Raw genomic sequence first — 20,102 nt, 5'->3', positions numbered from 1 at the left:
CGCAAAAGATCATAATGAAAATTTAAGAAAGATCTAAGTATTGGAAATATGATATATTGAACCTGCAAAAACGAATAGTAAAAGAAATTATGCATCTTCAAATATAACACTAGAGATATAATTTTGATTGCTAAAATATAGACTAAGTAAAAAAACACAATAACAAATATTCATTTGATGTTGTCATTTAAGTGGGAATTTGATGACTTTCCACACCTTTCTTTGCAAAACAACATAATCACCAAAAATTGGATCCTTCTTTGTTTAAACAACCACCCAAAATGGAACTTTAGAAATGGTAAGTGATTGTCACAAATAGATCGTTTCATTGGTAAGAATAATTCAAACAATACTAGAAGAATATAATGGCATAGCTCTATGAAACCAAAGAAAATTCATATGATATGAGCATACATTGCATCCTATTTGTAGCAATCAAACCAGCCCAATTTCATTGCATCCGCCTGCACCTCTAATTATAACCACTCAAAATCTCTATTTTGCATATGTGATTATAGGAGATGTCCACTATATTTTAAGAAATACATGAAGATTTTGCTATACAGTACGAACCACGTGCCTCCCTTGAGTGGTTATAATTAGGGGTGCAGGCGGGTGCGTCCGGGACCATCCATCATCATGCCGACAGGTGCAGACGCGTCCGCCTGCATTCTTACATATGATCCATATTCAAGAATTTATCCGATTAACTAGTTAACTTGCTGATTAATCCCTACTCGTAGGGTAATCGACCGATTACTTGATTAAATGACTAATTAATTAGCCTATTAATCCCTTTCTCGCCAGCCAACCGAGCAGCTATCAGTTAACGATTTCCTCAACAATGCATATGATGGTCTATAAAGATAAAAAAATTGCAATAAGTTCAACTATAGACATGAGACATGATATAAAATGAAATATATATTGGCGTAATCTCTATCAATTCATGGATGCGCTCCCAAAATTATAGTGTGATTTAAGTTAAACTAGAGCAATATTGGAGATATATCATTTTTTTGCTAACAAAAAACATTTTTTTATTTTCCATTTCTCTTCTAACTCACGGTCATCCTATTTGGCATTGCTAAAATAACACTATGTCTTTTAGGCTCTACTTAAAATAATATATTTTTTAAACGAAACAACTTTCACGAGGGCATTGCGCAGCCACCAAAAATACACACCGTTTGTTGACTTAGACCATGTACAATTGTTGAAATATATTACCCGCATCCCTCCATCAGTTCAGACTTTTGGATGAGTTGGCTGGAGCATGAATTCAATATGGTAACAGAGCCAAGAGGTCTTGAGTTCAAGACTCTGCCAACGCAGTATTAAATAAAAATGGTTTTGTGGCCTACATCGATCCCACACCTAAGGACTAAAATAGTCTAGACAGAAGGGGGAGTGTTGAAATATATTACCCGCCTTCCTCCATCAGTTTGAACTTTTGGATGAGTCGGCTAGAATATGAATTCAATAATAATGCAAGATACTTAGAAAGGTGTTTGTAATAAATCATATTTTTTGCTTGAGCATCAGTGCTTGTTTCTATAGCTTAGGGGCCTAAGTACATGTTGTACAAATAAGCACCGGTACTTTAAAAAAATAATTCATTTTTACAATCTCCTCTTTAAACACCTTGCATTGTACATGCTCTTAAGACCCATAATCGGTTATTTTATTTACTATCGGTATGCACGTAAATGAGTCGCTAATGAAACAATTTCTTAGGATCCGGTCTTCGTTGTCTATATTATTTAAACACCCTGCACCATACATGCCCTTTGGACCCATAATTAGTTATTTTATTTACTGTTAGCACACACGCGCGTAAATGAATCGCTAATGAAACAATTTCTTAGGATCCGGTCTTTGTTCGCCTATATTCGTATGTCTATAGGTTGGATTCTTTCAATCTACGCTTCTCTTCATCGACGGCGCTTGTTGTTCTATTGTGCTGGTCCTCTGGGGCCTTAGCACGACGATTTTCTCACTGGTTACTACAACAAGGTTTGCCGGCTCCGGTGATGAGGCGATGAAAGGTGCGCCTTCAACTCGCTCAAGTGCTTGTAGTCATCGCTAGGTGGTTTACGGACCTGTATATAATTCCTTCTGATGTTCTTTGTACTATCTTTTCTTTTTTGAATCATTCTTTGTAATAACTTAACAGTAGATGAATAGATCAGAGGTCCCCCACCCCCACAAAACAAACAACTTCTTGGAAAGCAAGTAAAACAAGTCGTTTCATCTTGACACCCCCTTCCAGAAGGCAGAAATTCCCCGATTTCTCTGCCTTGGTCAACAAGTCCGTTTTGCCACAGTAGTCAGCAATAGCTGCACCCCAACATTTCTTATCACAAGGATTAGAGCCGCCAACTTCTGTTTATAGCGGTTGCTTCTTAAACACTTTTATATGCAAAACAAGCTTCTGAAAAGGCCGTCTCTTTGACAGTACTCCTTCCGTCTTAAAATAAGTGTCTCAACTTTGTACTAAGGTTAAGACACTTATTTTGGGGACAGAGGGAGTAGAGACGAAACATATCAAATGCTGAGCTACTGTCACTACAGGTCAGCGCAGAGGAACAAGCGGCTTGCACTCCAAGTAGTCAGGATTGAGTAGCTACAAATTTCAGTACTCCCTCTTTTTGTATACAAGACCACGTCATATATTTATGCTTAATTTTGATTATTAATTTACCAACAAAATGTGAGCTATGTGCCACAAAAAGTATGTCATTGGATGAGTAGCATTTTTACCAACACTCACTGTCAGGTGGCCGGCTATTATTCATGCAAGCTTAGTCTGACAATTGGATACAGAGTAGCATATCTGTTGTGAATACCAATTTAAATTTCATTACGATCTGGCATCTGTATAATTTTGCTCATGTGAATCTATCAGTTCCACACAGAAGCAGGTTATTCCGTGTCTCCACATTGGCTGACAGGTGTTTTACTAGTTCAGTGGAATCTTGGTGTTCATGGTTAATGGAACCGAATGGATACATAGTCGAAGAAAATTATATAAACACAAAAGAATTTACACATATAATGAACCAAGAGACCGGTAACCAGGATGTTACCAGCTATCTTGGCTCCAATACTCTCTCAAAATCCCATTACTTGATCATTAGTATGTCCTCCTACCTCACGAAGTAAGTCTGTTTATTGAATCATATATTTTTGCCTCAATAGTATGCTCGTGGGATCTCCAAGGGCCTTATCTCCTAACCAAGTGAGCAGATTGTCGCAGCAGCGTCGCTAAGGGGATGGAGGCTCTTGACATGCCTCCTGTCCTTTACAACCAGCCAAATAATGGAGCTGCCGCCTTAGATGCAGTATCTATTAACAGGAAAGAGAATCCAGTTACAGTACATATAATACTTCATGCATAATAGGCTTTGGGAGTTCATTTAGGAATAAATTAACTATTGTTTCCTCTCATGGGAATATGAATGGGACTGTCCCATGGAATGAAGGCTTATTCAGGAAGAAAAACATGTGGGTACAATGATGATTAAAAGTATTAGTCTGCTGTCAGAGAGAGATATCAGTCAGGAAAATTGACAGCATGAGCTGGGCTGGTAAAGTAGATACCCATCTGGAAAGAGGTATTCTAACACTAAATTAAATGAAAACTTTGTTGCAAATGCTCATGAATCACCAAAGGAGCACAGACATTGAGGACGAAGATACATAAAGACCAGTAAGACAGTAACCGGCTGATAACCACCTGGTTCCGAGTACTGACTTGCTGCGATAATAGATCCGTTTTTTGTATCCTTACCCTTAATCTCATTCTCACCTATTCGCTTACGTTTTTTACTCACATATGTGCCCATAACAGTTTGATACACAAGTCAGCTCTTGAATTCATATGAAAACTTGCTATAACTTAGAATATCCATCTTATACAATGGCATGTAGACCAATGTCTGCATCTGTAGGAGTTAGCCGGCTGAAACCGCAATGTGCCAAGATAAATTTAAATAAAAAGACATAAAAAAGATGCACCGAGAACAAAATCCATTTCAGGAAAACAAAAGAAAGTTTTAATAGGCTGTGCAAGCTGTGAGCAATTCATGGACTCATGTAGCAGATTACCACTGCCTAAGATACCCCAAACACAACAGAAAGTCAAAACTTCCAATATATCCCTGAGTCCCAGACTACCACACTCAATACAGGAAGTACATAAGATTAACTTCTTTAGTGTAAAGAGGATAAAAAAAGATTCAGTTGTGCTTTCTATTTGTCTGTCGTTAGTGGTGCTGGTTTCGGATACCTATCTCAGGTTTCCTATTGAGTATTAATAGGATACTGAATTACTGATCCATCTAGCACAAAGCTTGATATAATTTGCATAAGAAAAAATAAATTTAAAACATGTTGCTAAGGAGCAAGGTAAATAGATACGTGAGATACTTGGGCTGAATCAACGCACCTCCTGTTTAAGAAGATCAGGAAGATTGTCTGTTGAAACAAGACTCTGAAATTCAGCTTTCACGTTCTCGTCTTTTATGCCAAGCCATGTGTTAGGCTGTAAAACTAGCAGTAGGACAGTTAGAACATCTGTGCTTGATGGATACTTGACAATCTTGCTCCTCAAGTTTGAATTGCATGAGCTTGTTTTTGATGAGGATGTTGGTAAAAGCAAATCAACACCCTGTTCATTCCCTTTAGATACCACGGTTCCTGAGATAACAGTCTTTAGTCCATCACCATTTGCTTCTATACATTTGATACATGTTTCTCGGCAGCAGAACCCATCTCTAGATACAAGGTTACCAGACAGGAATGCAGCTCCTTGACAGCACACAGTGGCTGCAATCTCGGCAAGCGAATCTTCATCACTTGAAGACGAGCAACTACCACATAGCCCCTTGGGATATTGCAGTTCGTGGACTACTCTGAAAAGATCAGTATCACGGATTTGCTGTAATACTTTTTCCTGAAAATTAACAGAGTATATGGTGTGTTATGCAAGGGAGAAACAGTAACGGTAAAATCAGCATCAGCAAAGCAAAAGGAAACTGACCTTCAAAAAAAGTCTTTCTTTCTCCTCTTTGCTCAAGCTTGATTCACCTTCCTCTTTTCTCCTAACTTCAATGACACATTTGATCAAATCTCCAGCATTGGCTGGGAGAGATTCCACTAGGCGGGACAGAAGTGTTGTAACATTGTCTAGACTCTCATCCTTCAGTAGATTGGGTACATCTTCCACACAATACTTTGCCATGCTTTTCCAACTTCCATGGCCGCAACTCTTCAAAAAATTGGAAGCAATGAGAAAAGGAGAACCGAAGATGTCAATTTGCACTTGATACAGCATAGCAATGGCATGTTTACCACTGTGTAGAGAAATGAAGGAGCTGAACTGCGCCTTGATACAAGCATGAACCTATCAAATACGAAGACAACACTGTCATAAGGTGGCATGCAACACTGCAGTTTCATAATCTATTTTTGAATTTCCATAGGAAGAACTAGAACAACAGTGCAATTTTGCAGTCTATGTTTTCTCTAAATGAACAGGCAGGTCTACAGTCGGTTACCTGGAAAGATCTGAATGTATAGGAGATAAAACATGTGTAATGTGATGTCAAGGTCTACGACTCTACACAGACACATGATACAATGCAGCTAGCCAGCTAGCTGTAAGACTACTAAACTACAACTGGAGTAGCATTACATCAGAGCCAAAACAATCAGGCACCTCAAGTAGCATTGAGTTAGAGCAAACACCCAGTCTTTCCCAATGAAGCATGTCGAGCTAATCAAGAAGGCAAAAAGGAAATGAACTAAACAATTGCAGCTGAAGAAATCAAGATGCTCCCTGCAATAACATGTCTCAAGAACCTAATAAAAATGAAACTGCAGCCCATAGGGCAGGTTGTAAAGTTTACTATCTATGATACCAAAGTACATAAAAATGCCAACCATACAGAGCAGGTTTTCTTAAACCAAATATTAATTTTAGAGCTATTAGTAAACTGCGTGTCAATACAAGATCAAAGAAGAAATGCGTATCCTGATAATCACTGATAGTAGTGTAGCCCAAATGCTGTTGATTAATCCCAAGCTGTTCTATTTGGTTACAAGGTAACAAGACAGCAAACTAAACTACATTCAACAGCATCTTTATACAGGACTACAGGAGTACATGTTGACTAAGGAAACAGTGGTAAGAGACAGAAAGATGGATAAACACTCAGCCTCTCCCAATGAGCATGTTGAGCCAATCAAGAAGGCAAAAAGGAAATGAACTAAACAATTGCAACTGAAGAAATCAAGATGCTCCCTTCAAATAACATATCTCAAGAACCTACTCCCTCCGTTCACTTTTATAAGTCGTTTTAGACAACTGAAATTAAACTGTTTTGCATGCTGTCTTAAATCTCTACAGCGCCTTATAAAAGTGAACAGAGGAAGTAATAAAAATGAAACTGCAGTCCATAGGGCAGGTTGCAAAGTTTACTATGATACCAAAGTACATAAAAATACCAACCACACAAAGCAGGTTTTCTTAAACCAAATATAAATTTTAGAGCTATTAGTAAACCGCATGTCAATACAAGATCAAAGCAGCAGCGTGTATCCAGATAATCAATGAACAGTAGTGCAGCCTAAATGCAGCTGCTTAATCCCAAATCTCCTGTTTGACTGCAAAGTAACAAGACAGCGAACTGAACTACATTCAATACCATCTTATATACAGGAGTTCAATGTCTGACCAAGGAAACGGTGATAATAAGAGACAGAGAGATGGGTAAGAGAAGGTACCCCCTGAGAAGTCCAGTTGCTTCATCAGTCGTGTTCATGGCATCCCAGAGAAGCGTCAATGGAACCCAATGAGGAGGGTATTTGAAGCGCGCGACATCCAAGATGAGCGCCATGTCTTTTTCGGCGTGATAGCCGCCGATCGGTGAGAAATGGCCAGTTCCAGTCTGCACCCCCGCACGCCGCATCAGACATTGTGTGATCTACTGGTAGGTGGAATTTTGGGGAACTGAGGAACAAAGAGAAGGTGTACCAACCAACCGACCTGCTTGAAGGGGCTCCTGTGGTAGGAGGAGATGAGATGGCAGTCCTGCGAGGAGGCGCAGCGCGTGAGGTGGGCGCGGAAGTCGTGGATGGTGGTCTGGTCGGCGCGGAAGGACTGGACCCTGGCGCCGGCGCAGTGCGCGAGGCAGACGACCTTGCCGAAGGTGATGCCCTCGGACTTGACCTTGTGGAGGGGCTCGCAGCAGTCGAGCATGGACTCGTCGAACCAGCGCCAGGGCCCCTTCCACGGCCGGCCCGGGTCGATGGCGAGCGCGTTGAGGACGACGGAGAGGGAGGCGAGGCCGCAGAAGGCCGGCTCCGACTGCGTCTGGAAGTAGGAGATGAGGTTGAAGAAGCCCTCCATGGTCCCACCCTGCAGCGCCTCCGCGAAGAGGCGCTTCCCCTCCGCCGACGCGAACTCCACCGCCGGCGGCGACGGCAGCACCCGCCGGTACAGCGACGCCACCTCCATCCTGCTGGCTTCCGCCGGCCGATCTGCTGCAAGTGTACGGACGGCTTCGGGGGATTTCGCCACCTGTCGGTCGGCTCTCCCCTTCTTATTTCCTCTCCCTCCGCCCTTTTTTGAAATTCAATAGGATTTCAACCTGGGAGTCGTCGTCGGCGCCTCGCTGTCGACCGCCAGTTGTGCTCCTCCACTTCCGTTTTCGACGCTTAAATTTCGCCCAAAGTTGACATTCTTTCCGTATTTCTTCTGGTAGTAGCTGTCAATCTTCGAAATTCGTACATATCCTGCCGCCGATTCTGGATTGCGGTTGCCGGCAAATGGGCTTATACTATGCCGAGTTAAAGAAAGGAATGGTGATCACCTCCAATATTATTCGTACAAAATTCTGCACGCGACGTTGACTGAACGTGTGTCTACCGTGGCACCAAATTTCAAGCACAAATGTGATCCACATGTCATGAAAAAAAATGGACCCCGACAAACGAACGTTTTCATCGCGAACATTTTTTCATGGCAACTTTAGTTGACGTGAGGTGGCAACTTTAGTTGTTAAGACATGACAACTTTGTCCCAGTTCGTTATTTTGTCGGAAAATTGTCATGTTTTCCAACCTCGCGTGAACCGCGTGAACTAAAGTTACCGTGAAAAACGTTCGGGTTGCCATGCTTAACACTCGAATCGTTCGAGGGTTATCATTTCCCAAATTTTTTTTGACAATTTTAACCATGAATAGTAGCCAAAACCATTGTTCGGATGAATAACATTTTTTCCTAACTGTGTGAAATGGAATGGATCATGGCCTTTAATGGGGTTAATTGGACATTTGTTACACCCTAATTCATTTTTATTATGTCGTCTAAAAATCATTATTATTGTGCCACATTCATCCCTCAGTCTTTCGCAATAATTATGTCTTGATTATCTTCTGAGGGGAAAAAATAACAAGGCCATAATAAATTACATCGTACATTTTGTTACAACAGAAAAGAGATAGGAGTACCAACATCACCATAACGACCGATGAAATTTATCTATAAGACACCTACCACCTTTGGCTATGGGTCTAAAAATATCCTAACCATGCTAAAAACCTTATAACCAATGACTTTGGTTGGCTCTTTCGTCAACACCTTAAGGGCTTGTTGGGTTTAATGGGGATTGAAGATGATTGAGGGGGACTAATATAAATCTCTTGCAGGTCAAAATCGCTTTTGATCTCCTCCAATCTTCTTGGGAAGGTGATAATACGAACAAGCTCGAACATAAAAACAAAATGGAAGGGGAAGGAGTGGCAGGAAGTTTTTTTTAAAAAAAATTAGGAGTGGTAAGAAGTTTGAGGGAAGAAAGAAGAAAGGATTGCAGACATTAAGGGAGCTTTCTTTCTTGAGACGTTGCACTGGTCAGCTGGAGCATTGTCTTTCTATCTATTTGGTTACATTTTTCTTAAAAAGGAGGATTACCTCGGCCTCTGCATCAAACGATGCATGCAGTCATCTTGTTAAATCTATTTGATTACATGTACTAGCTCTCTTGCATGGTTCGAAAAGAAAAACTACTACACTTTTGCTAATTCCTAGGCAGCAGAATATTTTGCAATCTAAGTTGACTTTCTAACCCAAAGTCGCACCATATTTCACTTGTGCTTGCACGTTTCAAAAAAGGGCATGATTCATGCCATGTATATAGAACATGTTATTCTATTCAATTGTGATAATTTATGTCTCTTGATTTTAAATTTTAAACTTCTGTCGGGGTTTTGTGCCAAGATTTTTAATCCTTCTTTCTTATATTTTTAGGCCATCCTAGTCAACCCATCTAGGTTGCTTTTTTTTTGCATGATAATACGTGCCCCATTCATCGAGAAATAAGGGATCGAGCGCTTTCTGCGCCTCCTCAGAGTTTAGTTGATTCTGGCCGTCCGATTCGTTTGCTTGATTTGTCTCCCACCGTCGGATCGAGCCACCGGAGAGCCTTCGCCGTCGGATCAAACTTGGGTTCCTGTAGCAATGAATAGTAACTCTTCCCTCGCGCTTTCGTTTACTCCGTAATTTCCGTCCGGTTCTCGCCGACGCGTGGGGTCTCTCGCTGGTAGGCCCCGCGTGTCATTTGCTGTGGCTGGAACGCATTCTCGTGCGGCTCGTCGGTGCTCACGACAGGCAAAAGATCTCGTGCCACCGCCGAGATTCTCATCGCCCAGCGAGGGTAATTTTGGGATTTCGCATAGCCTCTTGCCTCGTGCCTTCTGTCGATTCGTGGCTTCGTCCCCAATCGGTGAGGAGGGCGACGATTGGGTGAGAACCCTAGCATCCACTCCCCATCGTTGTTCCTCTCTTGCAGCCTGCCTCACTACTGCTGCTCTCGCCGCCGAGCTCGCCCGCTGCCGCTGCCGCCGCATCATCTTCTCCTCCTTGGGAACCCTAGAGCGTCTACTCTCCTGGCTGTTCGTATCTTGGCTCGCCACAAAAAATGGGCACGGGTGGGTAGGACGAGGCCATGGCTAGGGTTTCAGGCTGGGCATCGCCTTCGTCGCCGGCGCGGCTCCGGTGGACTCCGGTGGCTCCTCTCCGTCTCCTTTTCCGTCCCCACGCGCGGCTCCGCTTCCCGCCGGCCATGGGGTGCAGCCTTACAGGGGCGCATCGGGCTGGGCATCCTCTATTTCTGGTGAGTTCATCCCCCTCCTCCTTCTCTCTGATCTGATCTGCTCTAGCTCTTACCCTCTCCTCTTCTTCCTTCTCTATCAGAGTGCATGGGGCGGTTTGAGGCGCACTTGTGGAACAAGAACACCTGGACAGAACCGCAGAGGAAGAAGTCAGTCTCCGTCTCAATCTCGATTTCCTTGTGGACTGAAAGCTAATGCCATGTCTTTTATGTGATTTGATGCCTCTGGTTCTTCCATGATATATTCTGTTTGTTGTCTTGAAGGATGGCTTGGTTGATGCAATCCGTGTATCCCTCACAGATCCACTTGGAACTCATGCTCCAGACCATCAAATGTGTGTGGTGATGAACTTTTCCTTTCCCGAGCATTTCATTTTCCTCTTGTTTTAGTTGCTATACTGTAATGGTGTTTTTTCAGTGGTGCTTTGCCTTATTTATTGCTATATATTTATCATTTTGAATACTGTGTGACCTGCTAATTTAGACATTGTTGGCACACCTATTATTTTTTGGATTATATTAGTTTAGATGGTTCATGGAGTTTTGTGGCATTTTTATTTTTCTTCTCTAAGGTAAAGCTGCTGCCTTGTGACCATGAGGTCATGGGTTCAAGTCCTGGAAACAGCCTCTTACAGAAATGTAGGGAAAGGCTGCGTACTATAGACCCAAAGTGGTCGGACCCTTCCCTGGACCCTGCGCAAGCGGGAGCTACATGCACCAGGTTGCCCTTTTTCTAGATCCGTTGTACTTTGTAGCTGAAATTTCATTATGTATGAATGAAAAAGAACGGGAATAAGCAGACCATGTGTATAAATATCACTAACTACTGATACTTTCTCCTTAGGATCAAGTATAGGTTGTTTTCATCCAAAGAAATGCATTATAGATTTACCAATTATGTGTTTACAATCTGAAATAGGCTAACCAGCAAAAAAATTGGTTCAATTATGATATTATTGTTCAATCCAAAGAAATGCATTATAGATTTACCAAGTATATAAGTAGTATACTCTAGAAGTTTGGCACTGCCCATTTTTTGTCATTTAAGAGTTCTATATTGTTATGTTCCTGTAGTAACCATTTGGTTTTGATGGCAGGATAACCATGCTCGGCATCCACATGAACAATTTGTTTCAATGACCACCCAGGTAATTCAGATGCTCCATTTGGTTCTTGGATATTCTCCCTGCTGCTCATTTCACAACTACGTCAATCTGTTGTTTTCAAACAGTAAGGGAGAAAGCTACTGATACAGTATATATTGGACATTGAATTGGTGCTCCATGGAGCCAGGGCACCATGATTTATGCACAAATCCAAACCAAATTTGATTATAGTTTTTTTGGAAATTTTACTTTGGGGTATAATACCTGATTATTATAGAATTCAAGTACTCTACATCTAGGATATTGCTGTGTATATCTATTTCTGCATACCATACTGCTTGTATATAAAATCAACATATATCTGCAGTCAAACAATCATTAGAAAAAGTAACTGCAATTTGGCTTTAGTACAAATATTTCACATATATGCGCCTTAGTTCTATGTAATGCTTTGTTGTTCTCTAAGGTATCCTCCTATCTTTGATGGAAGTAGTAGCATTTTTCTGGCAGTGCTGCTTGTTAATCAATGTAAATCCTAGAGAATCATGTAATTAAGGATAGCCTTTGTTATTGTAATCGTAGATTGATCCTAATTGGGATCCTGTACATCTGGATGTAATCTTGATGATGAAGTATCATCAAGTATATATTCATGGCAAGGCCCAAGGGGTAAATCACGACAACCAATCATGTTTAACTCTGCTTTCTCTTGCCTTCGGCGGCCCCACGTGTGTCGTGCTCGTGGACGTGTGTGCGTCCTGATCGTGGCCGGCTCTTGCTGCTATTTTTGCTGTGTGTCGTGTTGCTACTGCTGTTGATTGCCGGCTGTTGCGCATGTCTTGCTTGTGGCCGGCCCTGGCTGCTCATGTCCTACAATTTCTGCTATTGTTAGTTTTTGCTTGCTTCGGTTTTTCTTTTTGGAAATTATGTATAGAATATGTCTTCTGTTGTATACAACTTTATTCTTTCAAAGAAAATAACTAAACAGTATGTGTTTCTACCCTCACCTTTTTTATCTGTTCAAATCCTATTTTACTTGGAATTATTTGAAATTCTGGGTCACTTTATCTGTTGGTGCAGCAGCTTGCATCTACAAGAATAGGTTATCAAAGAAACTGAATCTGGAAGGTTAAGACATTAGACATCTATTGACAGGTACCAACATGTCATCTTTGTCCGTGTGTACCCGACGTTGATCTGATTTGAAGTTGGTTTATTCAATTCTTTAGTAGTGATGCATACAGATATGATGGAAATACTCGAAAGTAGCACTTGTTTATGTGAGGTTTAGTGTGTAACCGCTCAAGTTTTAATATATGCATCACTACTATAGTCCTTTGTTATCCCAGCCTCGGCCGATCGGGTCGCAGTTGTTTCTTTCTGTATGACTATTGTTTCAACATGTGTGTGTTGCAGCCATGATCAAGAGCCGGCTGCACATGCAGCAGAGACATAGAATTATATTTACTGCCTGTAGTAGACGCATCCAAGTTGGACTTGCGTAGAAGGATTGAGACTAATTTTATGTTCCCATGTAGTAGCGATTCCTTGGTATTTAGATGATGCCAATATTGTATATCAGTAATCCATCTGGTGTTTTCCCCTTACATTTGTGCATTCTACAAAGGTGTTCAATTTTTCAGCTTCAATAATTCTATTTCTTTTTGCTCATTTTGTTCCTACGGGTCATGAACTATCCCCTTCTTGCCATCAATGCCCCGGGCATTGTTAGTACAGAAGTACCCGCTCCTACCTTATTCACATTTAAGTTTCATCTTTTCCATTGATTTATTAGTAAACTATATTTTCTGCTGCTACTATATTTTCTAATTGAACTATAGCCTGTCAAAATAATTATAGCAAGGTCGTGTGTACATTTGTACCAACAAGCGAATCCACTATCAAATGCATTGTGCAATAATACATAAATAGGTAAATAGATGCTGATTCGGACACTTATGAAACTCAAATCACAAATTTAGGATGAATGGAGCAAACATCAATGACCACATATGGATCAATGACGATGAAGGTGTTAATTCCCGCCTCTATTTGTTATGACTGCTTATGGATCGAAATCTGTTGGATTAGTATATAGCACACGTTGTCATTCCTTGCTTAATAGACACGCACTGCTCTTTTTGTCATGGCTGCTCTGCAGTAAATGCACGATGTTTCACTTTAGCCTGAGTCTTCTGTTCGGTAATTGTTGTTTCTCCCTGAAACAAAACTGACACTGTAATCCAAACATCCAGCTGGGTACTGACAAGAAGTACCAATTTAGGAGGACAGTGAGAGAGCTCAGAGGTAATAACACAGTTGATGAACATATTTGGTGCCTTCTGGTGCAAACAGTGGTAGTCTTTTAGTGAGCATATATTCATGTCAAACTTCTATGCTACTTACTCTTTGATCGCCTGTTCCCCTTCTTCCTTCGTTGTAGGGCTCAGCATGAAGAACACATTGGAGGACCATTTACGATGCCTTCTGGTGCAAATAGTGGAAGTCTTTTAGTAAATATATATTCATGTGAAACTGAAATTTAGACAACATTAGATGAACATTATTGTACTGAATCTTCACTGTATTGTTACTCTGTATGAACGTATATGCTAAACCAGGATTACTACAAGCAACTGTTCAATTGATAGGCCTCGGCCATCAAGGATTCAGACAGCCGTATGACATACCAAGAGGGAGCTGCAGAGGTACAACTTGTACAAGTTGGAAGCAGAAGAACAGGAGCTAGTAAGAAATTCCAATAGTATTTCTGCCAAAATCACCGGTTGAGGAAATTCGAAAAGAGAATGGAGATCGTCCTCGTAGCAGCAGCATGGCACTGCAAGTCTGCACTTTGATGATACACAACGTATAGATACACAAAATGGCAGCATTGTTAACCTTGCCCTTTGGTATAACCTTACAATATGTACGGCTCGTATAGTACAACATTACCCACTGAAAAGGAATGCGAACAAAATGTACAGCAAGTTTGAGAACTCGACTCAACAAATGATGGACGAACCACAATTGATATGGCATGCTCCAATCTTAGGAAGCCAGAAGCCTATGTTGACAAATGATAGATCTTCTGAACTCTGAACAGAAATAATATAGTTGTTTTTCCGTCTGTCAGATATACAGATAATACACTCGCGGTAACAATGCTGTTCCCAGCCTGACCTATCAAAAATACGGCAGCAGCAACACCGTAGCTCAGATGCAAAAATTAGTTCCTGATCTACCACAATCCAAGTGCAACACAATGTCAAGCTGATCAGAGCAGTCAGTAAACTGAATTTGATCCCAATCAGCTGTGCTGGAAGCATATTTAGAATGCACGGTTGTTGTTCAGCTTAAAGCGAGAACTTTGTCACCCAATCTAAGTTGATTCCGGTGGTGCTTCATGTCGAGGTATCAGCCAAAGAGCCAAAACAAGCTCTGGGCCTCTGGCTGCATAATACCGTTACAGGCACAAGAAACTCCCAGAATGTCTCAATTATCTGTTCTGCACATACACTCTGGACAACGTGGATGTCTGAATATGCTCCTCGCAATTGGCCTCTCATGGACTTGCTTAGTTTGTTGTATGAGTTTGTTTACTCTAGTTTCAAATTCCTTCCACTCTATTGTGGCATTCTTCACAAGTATGCTGGCTAGGCGACGCTTATTTGGTCTTAATGTGGGAAGGTCCCCACCACCATAGTACATGCGGTATCCTTGAACAAGAGAAGAGAACTGGCTGCCTGGGTCAGTCATAGCAAATGCATCAGCTGATGCACATGCAATAAAGTCCAAAGCTGCCAACTGCAAATGACAAGAGAAAAAAAATATTTCATCAAGTATAATTAGAATGCATAAGGTGCTTATTTTTTTCGAATTAAGGAGCAGAGCTCCCAATTTCATTTCATTCAAAATGAAACTGATAACACAGTTGTTGGTGCTGACCCCTCGAAAACGAAAGGCTCGACTTCTTTATCATGTACGTGCAGACTTTCATTCAAAATTCTGATATTGCTAATATTCTTTATCATGTATGCCACTCTAGTGGTTCGAATTTGAATTTCACACATGAGACACCTTAAGTACGGAACTGGCAAACGAAATACTTAAGCTGCCCACATGAGCCACCCTTACAGTGGAGCACGTAAAATTAGAGCATTCCTGGTGTTGCACATGCAAACTTGTATACATTTCAATCAAATTGTAGGCTATATCGAAGGTCCATACCCATTCGAGGCTTAAAGCCTTCAAGAAGCGTCTTTGCTTATGAATGATTTACATCCATGTCTAACGACATTGTGTTTGCATAGTTTTCTACCTATATACGGAATCAAATAAAACATCTTATCAAAAGTTACCTGCGATGAGAAGTTTCTGAATGGTTCAAGCTCTGATGGGGACAGAAGTGTTTCTTTAGTTACTATAGCAGGATAAAGGCGACTTATGGCAGCCATCCTATGCCTCCCTCCATAAATTTCAGCACCTGCAATGTATATACTAGTCCTGCGCTTGAAACCAATAGCAGCAAGCATAAGCACAGCTTCTTCAGGTGCAAGGGGGCATTTGCCTTCAGATCGCAAGAAAGCAGCAGAGGGCAACCTGAAACAATAATTGGACTTTCAGAAACACATTTTTTTTTTCTGAGAGGCAAGTATATTTGATTGGACATCATTTGATTTGGATGGAACATTTTTCAAAATTAGATACAAAGAAGACCATTTCATTGTCATGAATGCCCAAACAGGGCATCAAAAAGTATCTAGAAATGGAAAGCATAGGATGGCATACATACTTTGTTGTCCTCTTGATTTCTGTCAGAGCAGGAAAATGAATTTGACGATACATCTCTAATTCCTCTTCCTCATCTTTCCCACCACCAAAGTAACACATTGAGTATGCAACCATATCAATCTCAAATCTGAGATGAACTGCTAGATATTTGGACGACTCGTTTCTGTTCCCACTGGGGATGGATTTCCCAGCAAAATGACCTAAAAGATTATCTTGCAAAGGAGATAGATGGGGCATGTGGCCATGCAATCTCTCTACGAGTAATGCACCAGTTTCTTGTATTTTGTGTACAAAACGAAGAGCATGAAAGTTACATCTGCATCGCAATCTCTGTAGAACAGTTAGCACATATATAATTAGAACATGCTTTCAAATTATTATTTCTCACTTACACAGTGAAATTCTAATGCTTTATCCATGTGTCATGTATGTAATTTTAATATGTGGCTGAATCAGGAACAGAGGAATAAGAAACCTAGCAAACATAGTAATAGCTTCTTTATTGTATCTCACTTCATATATGGGTTGGAACTCGTGTCATAGCTCTGGTATGCGTTTTGTAAAAATACACTGCCCACCACCAGTATTTATGCAACCTTAGACTAACAATGTTTGAAGAGAACTCATGGAATTTAACACGCATATGCCTTTGCAGGTAAATGGAAACAATCAATAGAAAATGGCAATACCTGAAGTTGAAAAGGTATCGGGTCAAAAGATAAGCGATTGCCAAATCCTACAAAGTGGACAACTCTGTTCTTCAGTAAAATTGGTAGTATCTTTTTTACATATATACTTGGCTTTGCCTCTTTCATGACATCTGTATCATTAACCTACAGAAGAATAAGAGTTGGGCAATACAGTATGAGCATCAAAACCATTTTTCAACCTCTAGAGCTTTCTGCAAATCAGAGATTACTTACAAGGCTACCAATTGCCTCCAAATCTAACGATTGCAACTCCAAAGGAAGCTCCTTCACAATCCGAATATCAGGTTTCAAATATTTGATAAAATAATCCTCCTGATATATATCTCGAAACTGGCTACGATATTGAATTTAATTGTACTTTAGAACATAGTAGAATTATTCAACCACTGACACAAGCTATCAACACATAAGACTAAGATGAACTTATTTTGTAAGGAAATGATGAAATATACCTTTTGTCCAGCCAAACATTACTGTACAAGAACTTTGGAATGACGAGAGTTGCGTTGAGCAACCGGGATATGGTAACGGCATTACAGATCTGTTAGAAGATAAACCAGAATGCACTTAAAATTAATGAAATAAGTTTGAATAGCAGTTAAGAAATCTAGAGCTTGAACTGCAGTTTCCTTCAAGTTTTTTTTTAATTAGACCAGGAAAACTGAAAGATGTTTCAAATTACATAAGACAAAAAAATGTTTACAATCCTCTTGCTCCAACTTGCTGTGAAGTGAGAGTCTTGTGGGATTCATGCTAATGATGTTTGTCATCCTTGGCCAAGCTTTGGCATCATATTTATGGCAAACCTTTTTATAAAGAGGATACGGATTCAACACAGAACATACTTCATAGTCTGGATAAATCATAACTTGCTTTAAAAAATGAAATGTATTAAATTTATGCCCCCCCTAAAATGAAGTAAAGTGTGACATTGATTACAATTATTCAGGTAATGAACAACCCAGAGTCTTGTATGATGTTAGAACTCAAGTAAACCACCATCCTCCAATCCATCAAGGAACGAAGAAAACAGAGTCTTCTTCTCATTGTCTATTTGCATGTAACAACTGCAGACCTCTTCCACACTAAAACCTTGAGGACTAAATAGAGCGCATCTGATGTTACACAAGTTAGGACTACTCACCGCTACCCTTTGCTGGTTTATTCCACCATTTGCACTGATGATGATGTAACCATTGGTTTCCTCTGTAGTTAACAAACAGGGGGCTAATTAAAAAAACAGAATGGTAAATCATAACACGAAAGGGGTGGGAGACAAAAAATCATTGATAGTGTGTGGGTAAGTGCAAAACAGCAACAGTAATGCTTACCTGATGAACTGATATTGCCTGATGCTTTCCAATCCCTTTGGTCAGAGCAAGGTTTCCACAAAGTAGCATTTATTGGCTCTTTCCATAGGTCTTTGGGTTCTGGCCTATTATCTGCCTAGGTGATTAACAGTACACATTACAAAAGAAAAAATTTCATCAACATGCGAACCAACTTTGAACTTGGGATGAACACATAGTTGCATTTACGAATGCTTTGCTACCTCTGCCAAAGCATGGGCCGCCAAAGCGAGCAGGTGTGTGAGCATGACCGGGTGAGGCCTCTTCCCCTTTTCAGTAGCATTCACCTCTTCCTTGAAACATTTGAAAACACAAAATCATCCCTGGGTAATGTTATATTATATCCAACAGCATACATGTTTACCTTTATACAAAGAAAAAAAAAGATAGCTTTCATTCCCTCAAGCAAGATGCACCTTACATGGAATCCCATAATGACATTGTCCGTAAAAACAATAATGTATGGCAGTAATGGAAATAAGGAGGGTGTATTGACTAATCCCGGGATTATAGTACCCCCGGTGCTCCCAAGCAGAGAAATCCTCTAACGGTCATGAAAATTTCTGAAAATAACGAAATATCAACATTAACACAGCATGCACCTGCAATAACATAAAAAAATCAAACCCAAATTCGGCCTACACGTTGATAAACAGAAAGGACGAATTCTGCTGTGCATAACGTCTGATCCAAATCGGGTGAGTAATAGCCCACAGAGTCAGACAATACTGACAGCAGGATTGTTTTTTTCTTTCTCGACGTGTAGTTCGAATTTGGATTTGAAATTTCTGACATTGTAGGCGCATATCATGAAAATGCTGTCCTTTTTCTCCATAAATTTCCATGACCTCAAGAGAGTGGGTTTCTGAGCTCAGTAGTACTAAAGCAAGTTGATGGATAGTAGATGTACAACTACGAAGTTTTTGTCGAAGAACAGAACATTATTTTATTTTATTTTTTGAAAATTAGAACATTAATTTTGAAGCTTATGAAATAGTAGTTCAACATCGCGACACACTGCATTTTGCTATTTTGCACTCTTTCAAGTCCGGCGGCTAAAAACCCTCTTAACCAAAAGCCAGATTGCGAAATGTAGCAACGAGCCATGTTCTCCGTCCCCTAGAAGCAAGCATAACCCGAGGACCTAAGCCGAATCAAAGGCAGGAAGCACTCAAAGAGAAGCACCGGCATTACCAGGGTGGAGAGCGAGGAGTTGGTCGCGCGGGGCGGGTGGCGGCGGAGGCGGAAGCGCGGGCGCGTGGCGGGGTCCTGGAGGCGGGAGAACATCCACCAGTTCATGAGGAAGAAGAAGGCGACCAGGGCGCCCCAGCAGAGCAGCCCGCGCGGGCGGCGCCACGCCCTGCGCCGCCGCCGAGTCCGCAGCACGGAGGCGGCCGGGGAGCTCGCCGAGGCCGGCGGCGGGAGCAGCGGCGGTGGCGACGCCGCCTCCGGCATCGCGGGTGGCGGCCGGATTTGGATCTCGGGCGCGCGCGCGGGGAGGCAGGGGATTTGGTGGGAGTGGGAATCGAGCGAGCTGCGTGGGTGGGAAAGGGATGATCGGCGTGGGTTTAGCGGAGTGCGGCTGCGATTGATTGCGAGCTTAGTTTAATTGATTGATGGAAAGTGTGCTGCACGCTGGAGTTTGTGCAGATCGGAGGAGGGATGGGTTAAAAGTTGGTTAGCTGTAGGCGTGGCACGGAAGGAAGGAAGCTGTGCGGACGGTCACGTGAGGTGAGCGTGCTTCTTCCTCTTTTTCTTTTGGTGAGTGCTAGGCGTTGGTGCACCGGCCCAAATTTGCGCCGGTTAGCACGCGGCTGCTTGATATGTCTGGCATTCACTCCATTCAGCCCTTCTCTTTTGTCATCGATCTCACATGAAGACAAAAGAAGTCCCCCCGCATCGCACATCTCGCAGCTCTTCAGCTCGTCGCCTCGTCGCTCACGGAGACGGTCTCGCAACCCATTGGTGA

General features: G+C 41.5%; 2 protein-coding genes and 1 long non-coding RNA gene across 5 annotated transcripts; 1 reads left to right on the top strand and 2 right to left on the bottom strand.

The window, feature by feature from the left end:
• Positions 1-2,966: 2,966 nt before the first annotated feature.
• Positions 2,967-7,664, bottom strand: LOC119337742 (glutathione gamma-glutamylcysteinyltransferase 1-like). The gene is made up of 6 exons (XM_037609919.1): positions 7,052-7,664; positions 6,790-6,953; positions 5,356-5,407; positions 5,045-5,272; positions 4,451-4,957; positions 2,967-3,348 (listed from the first exon to the last, which is right to left on the bottom strand). Exons 1-6 carry the CDS (start codon positions 7,520-7,522, stop codon positions 3,268-3,270), a joined length of 1,503 nt encoding a protein of 500 aa, XP_037465816.1. The 5' UTR covers positions 7,523-7,664; the 3' UTR covers positions 2,967-3,267.
• A 2,115-nt stretch (positions 7,665-9,779) lies between these two features.
• On the top strand, positions 9,780-13,912 carry LOC119336201. Of its 2 annotated transcripts, XR_005162245.1 has the most exons (5): positions 9,780-10,177; positions 10,258-10,324; positions 10,439-10,509; positions 11,272-13,587; positions 13,724-13,912. It is a non-coding gene; the product is annotated as an uncharacterized LOC119336201 (long non-coding RNA). The 2 variants fall into 2 exon arrangements; XR_005162244.1 differs by having other exon boundaries at positions 11,272-13,912.
• Positions 13,913-14,133: 221 nt separating this feature from the next.
• Positions 14,134-19,812, bottom strand: LOC119336200 (O-fucosyltransferase 15-like). Of its 2 annotated transcripts, none has more exons than XM_037608208.1 (10): positions 19,328-19,812; positions 18,337-18,426; positions 18,116-18,230; positions 17,929-17,990; positions 17,237-17,325; positions 16,998-17,118; positions 16,764-16,907; positions 16,076-16,404; positions 15,642-15,882; positions 14,134-15,087 (listed from the first exon to the last, which is right to left on the bottom strand). In XM_037608208.1, exons 1-10 carry the CDS (start codon positions 19,586-19,588, stop codon positions 14,776-14,778), a joined length of 1,764 nt encoding a protein of 587 aa, XP_037464105.1. In that variant the 5' UTR covers positions 19,589-19,812; the 3' UTR covers positions 14,134-14,775. The 2 variants fall into 2 exon arrangements, with proteins under 2 accessions (XP_037464105.1, XP_037464106.1); XM_037608209.1 differs by having other exon boundaries at positions 18,337-18,422; positions 19,328-19,407.
• Between the last annotated feature and the right edge of the window lie 290 nt (positions 19,813-20,102).

Source organism: Triticum dicoccoides, chromosome 7B (assembly GCF_002162155.2).
Source record: "Triticum dicoccoides isolate Atlit2015 ecotype Zavitan chromosome 7B, WEW_v2.0, whole genome shotgun sequence".
In the NCBI taxonomy this organism is placed as follows: domain Eukaryota; kingdom Viridiplantae; phylum Streptophyta; class Magnoliopsida; order Poales; family Poaceae; genus Triticum; species Triticum dicoccoides.
The sequence above is the reverse complement of the archived record's forward strand: the minus strand, read 5'-3'. Positions and strand labels throughout refer to the sequence as shown.

Excerpts from the sequence above, each read along its gene's own strand:
- LOC119337742 (XM_037609919.1), bottom strand. The coding sequence starts at position 7,522 with ATGGAGGTGGCGTCGCTGTACCGGCGGGTGCTGCCGTCGCCGCCGGCG. Across the intron at positions 5,408-6,789 it reads GCAACTGGACTTCTCAGGGG|GTTCATGCTTGTATCAAGGC; the intron begins GTACCTTCTCTT and ends CGTATTTGATAG. Across the intron at positions 3,349-4,450 it reads CTGATCTTCTTAAACAGGAG|ATACTGCATCTAAGGCGGCA; the intron begins GTGCGTTGATTC and ends TCCTGTTAATAG.
- LOC119336200 (XM_037608208.1), bottom strand. The coding sequence starts at position 19,588 with ATGCCGGAGGCGGCGTCGCCACCGCCGCTGCTCCCGCCGCCGGCCTCG. Across the intron at positions 16,908-16,997 it reads TGGAGGCAATTGGTAGCCTT|GTTAATGATACAGATGTCAT; the intron begins GTAAGTAATCTC and ends ATTCTTCTGTAG. Across the intron at positions 16,405-16,763 it reads CGATACCTTTTCAACTTCAG|AGATTGCGATGCAGATGTAA; the intron begins GTATTGCCATTT and ends ACTGTTCTACAG.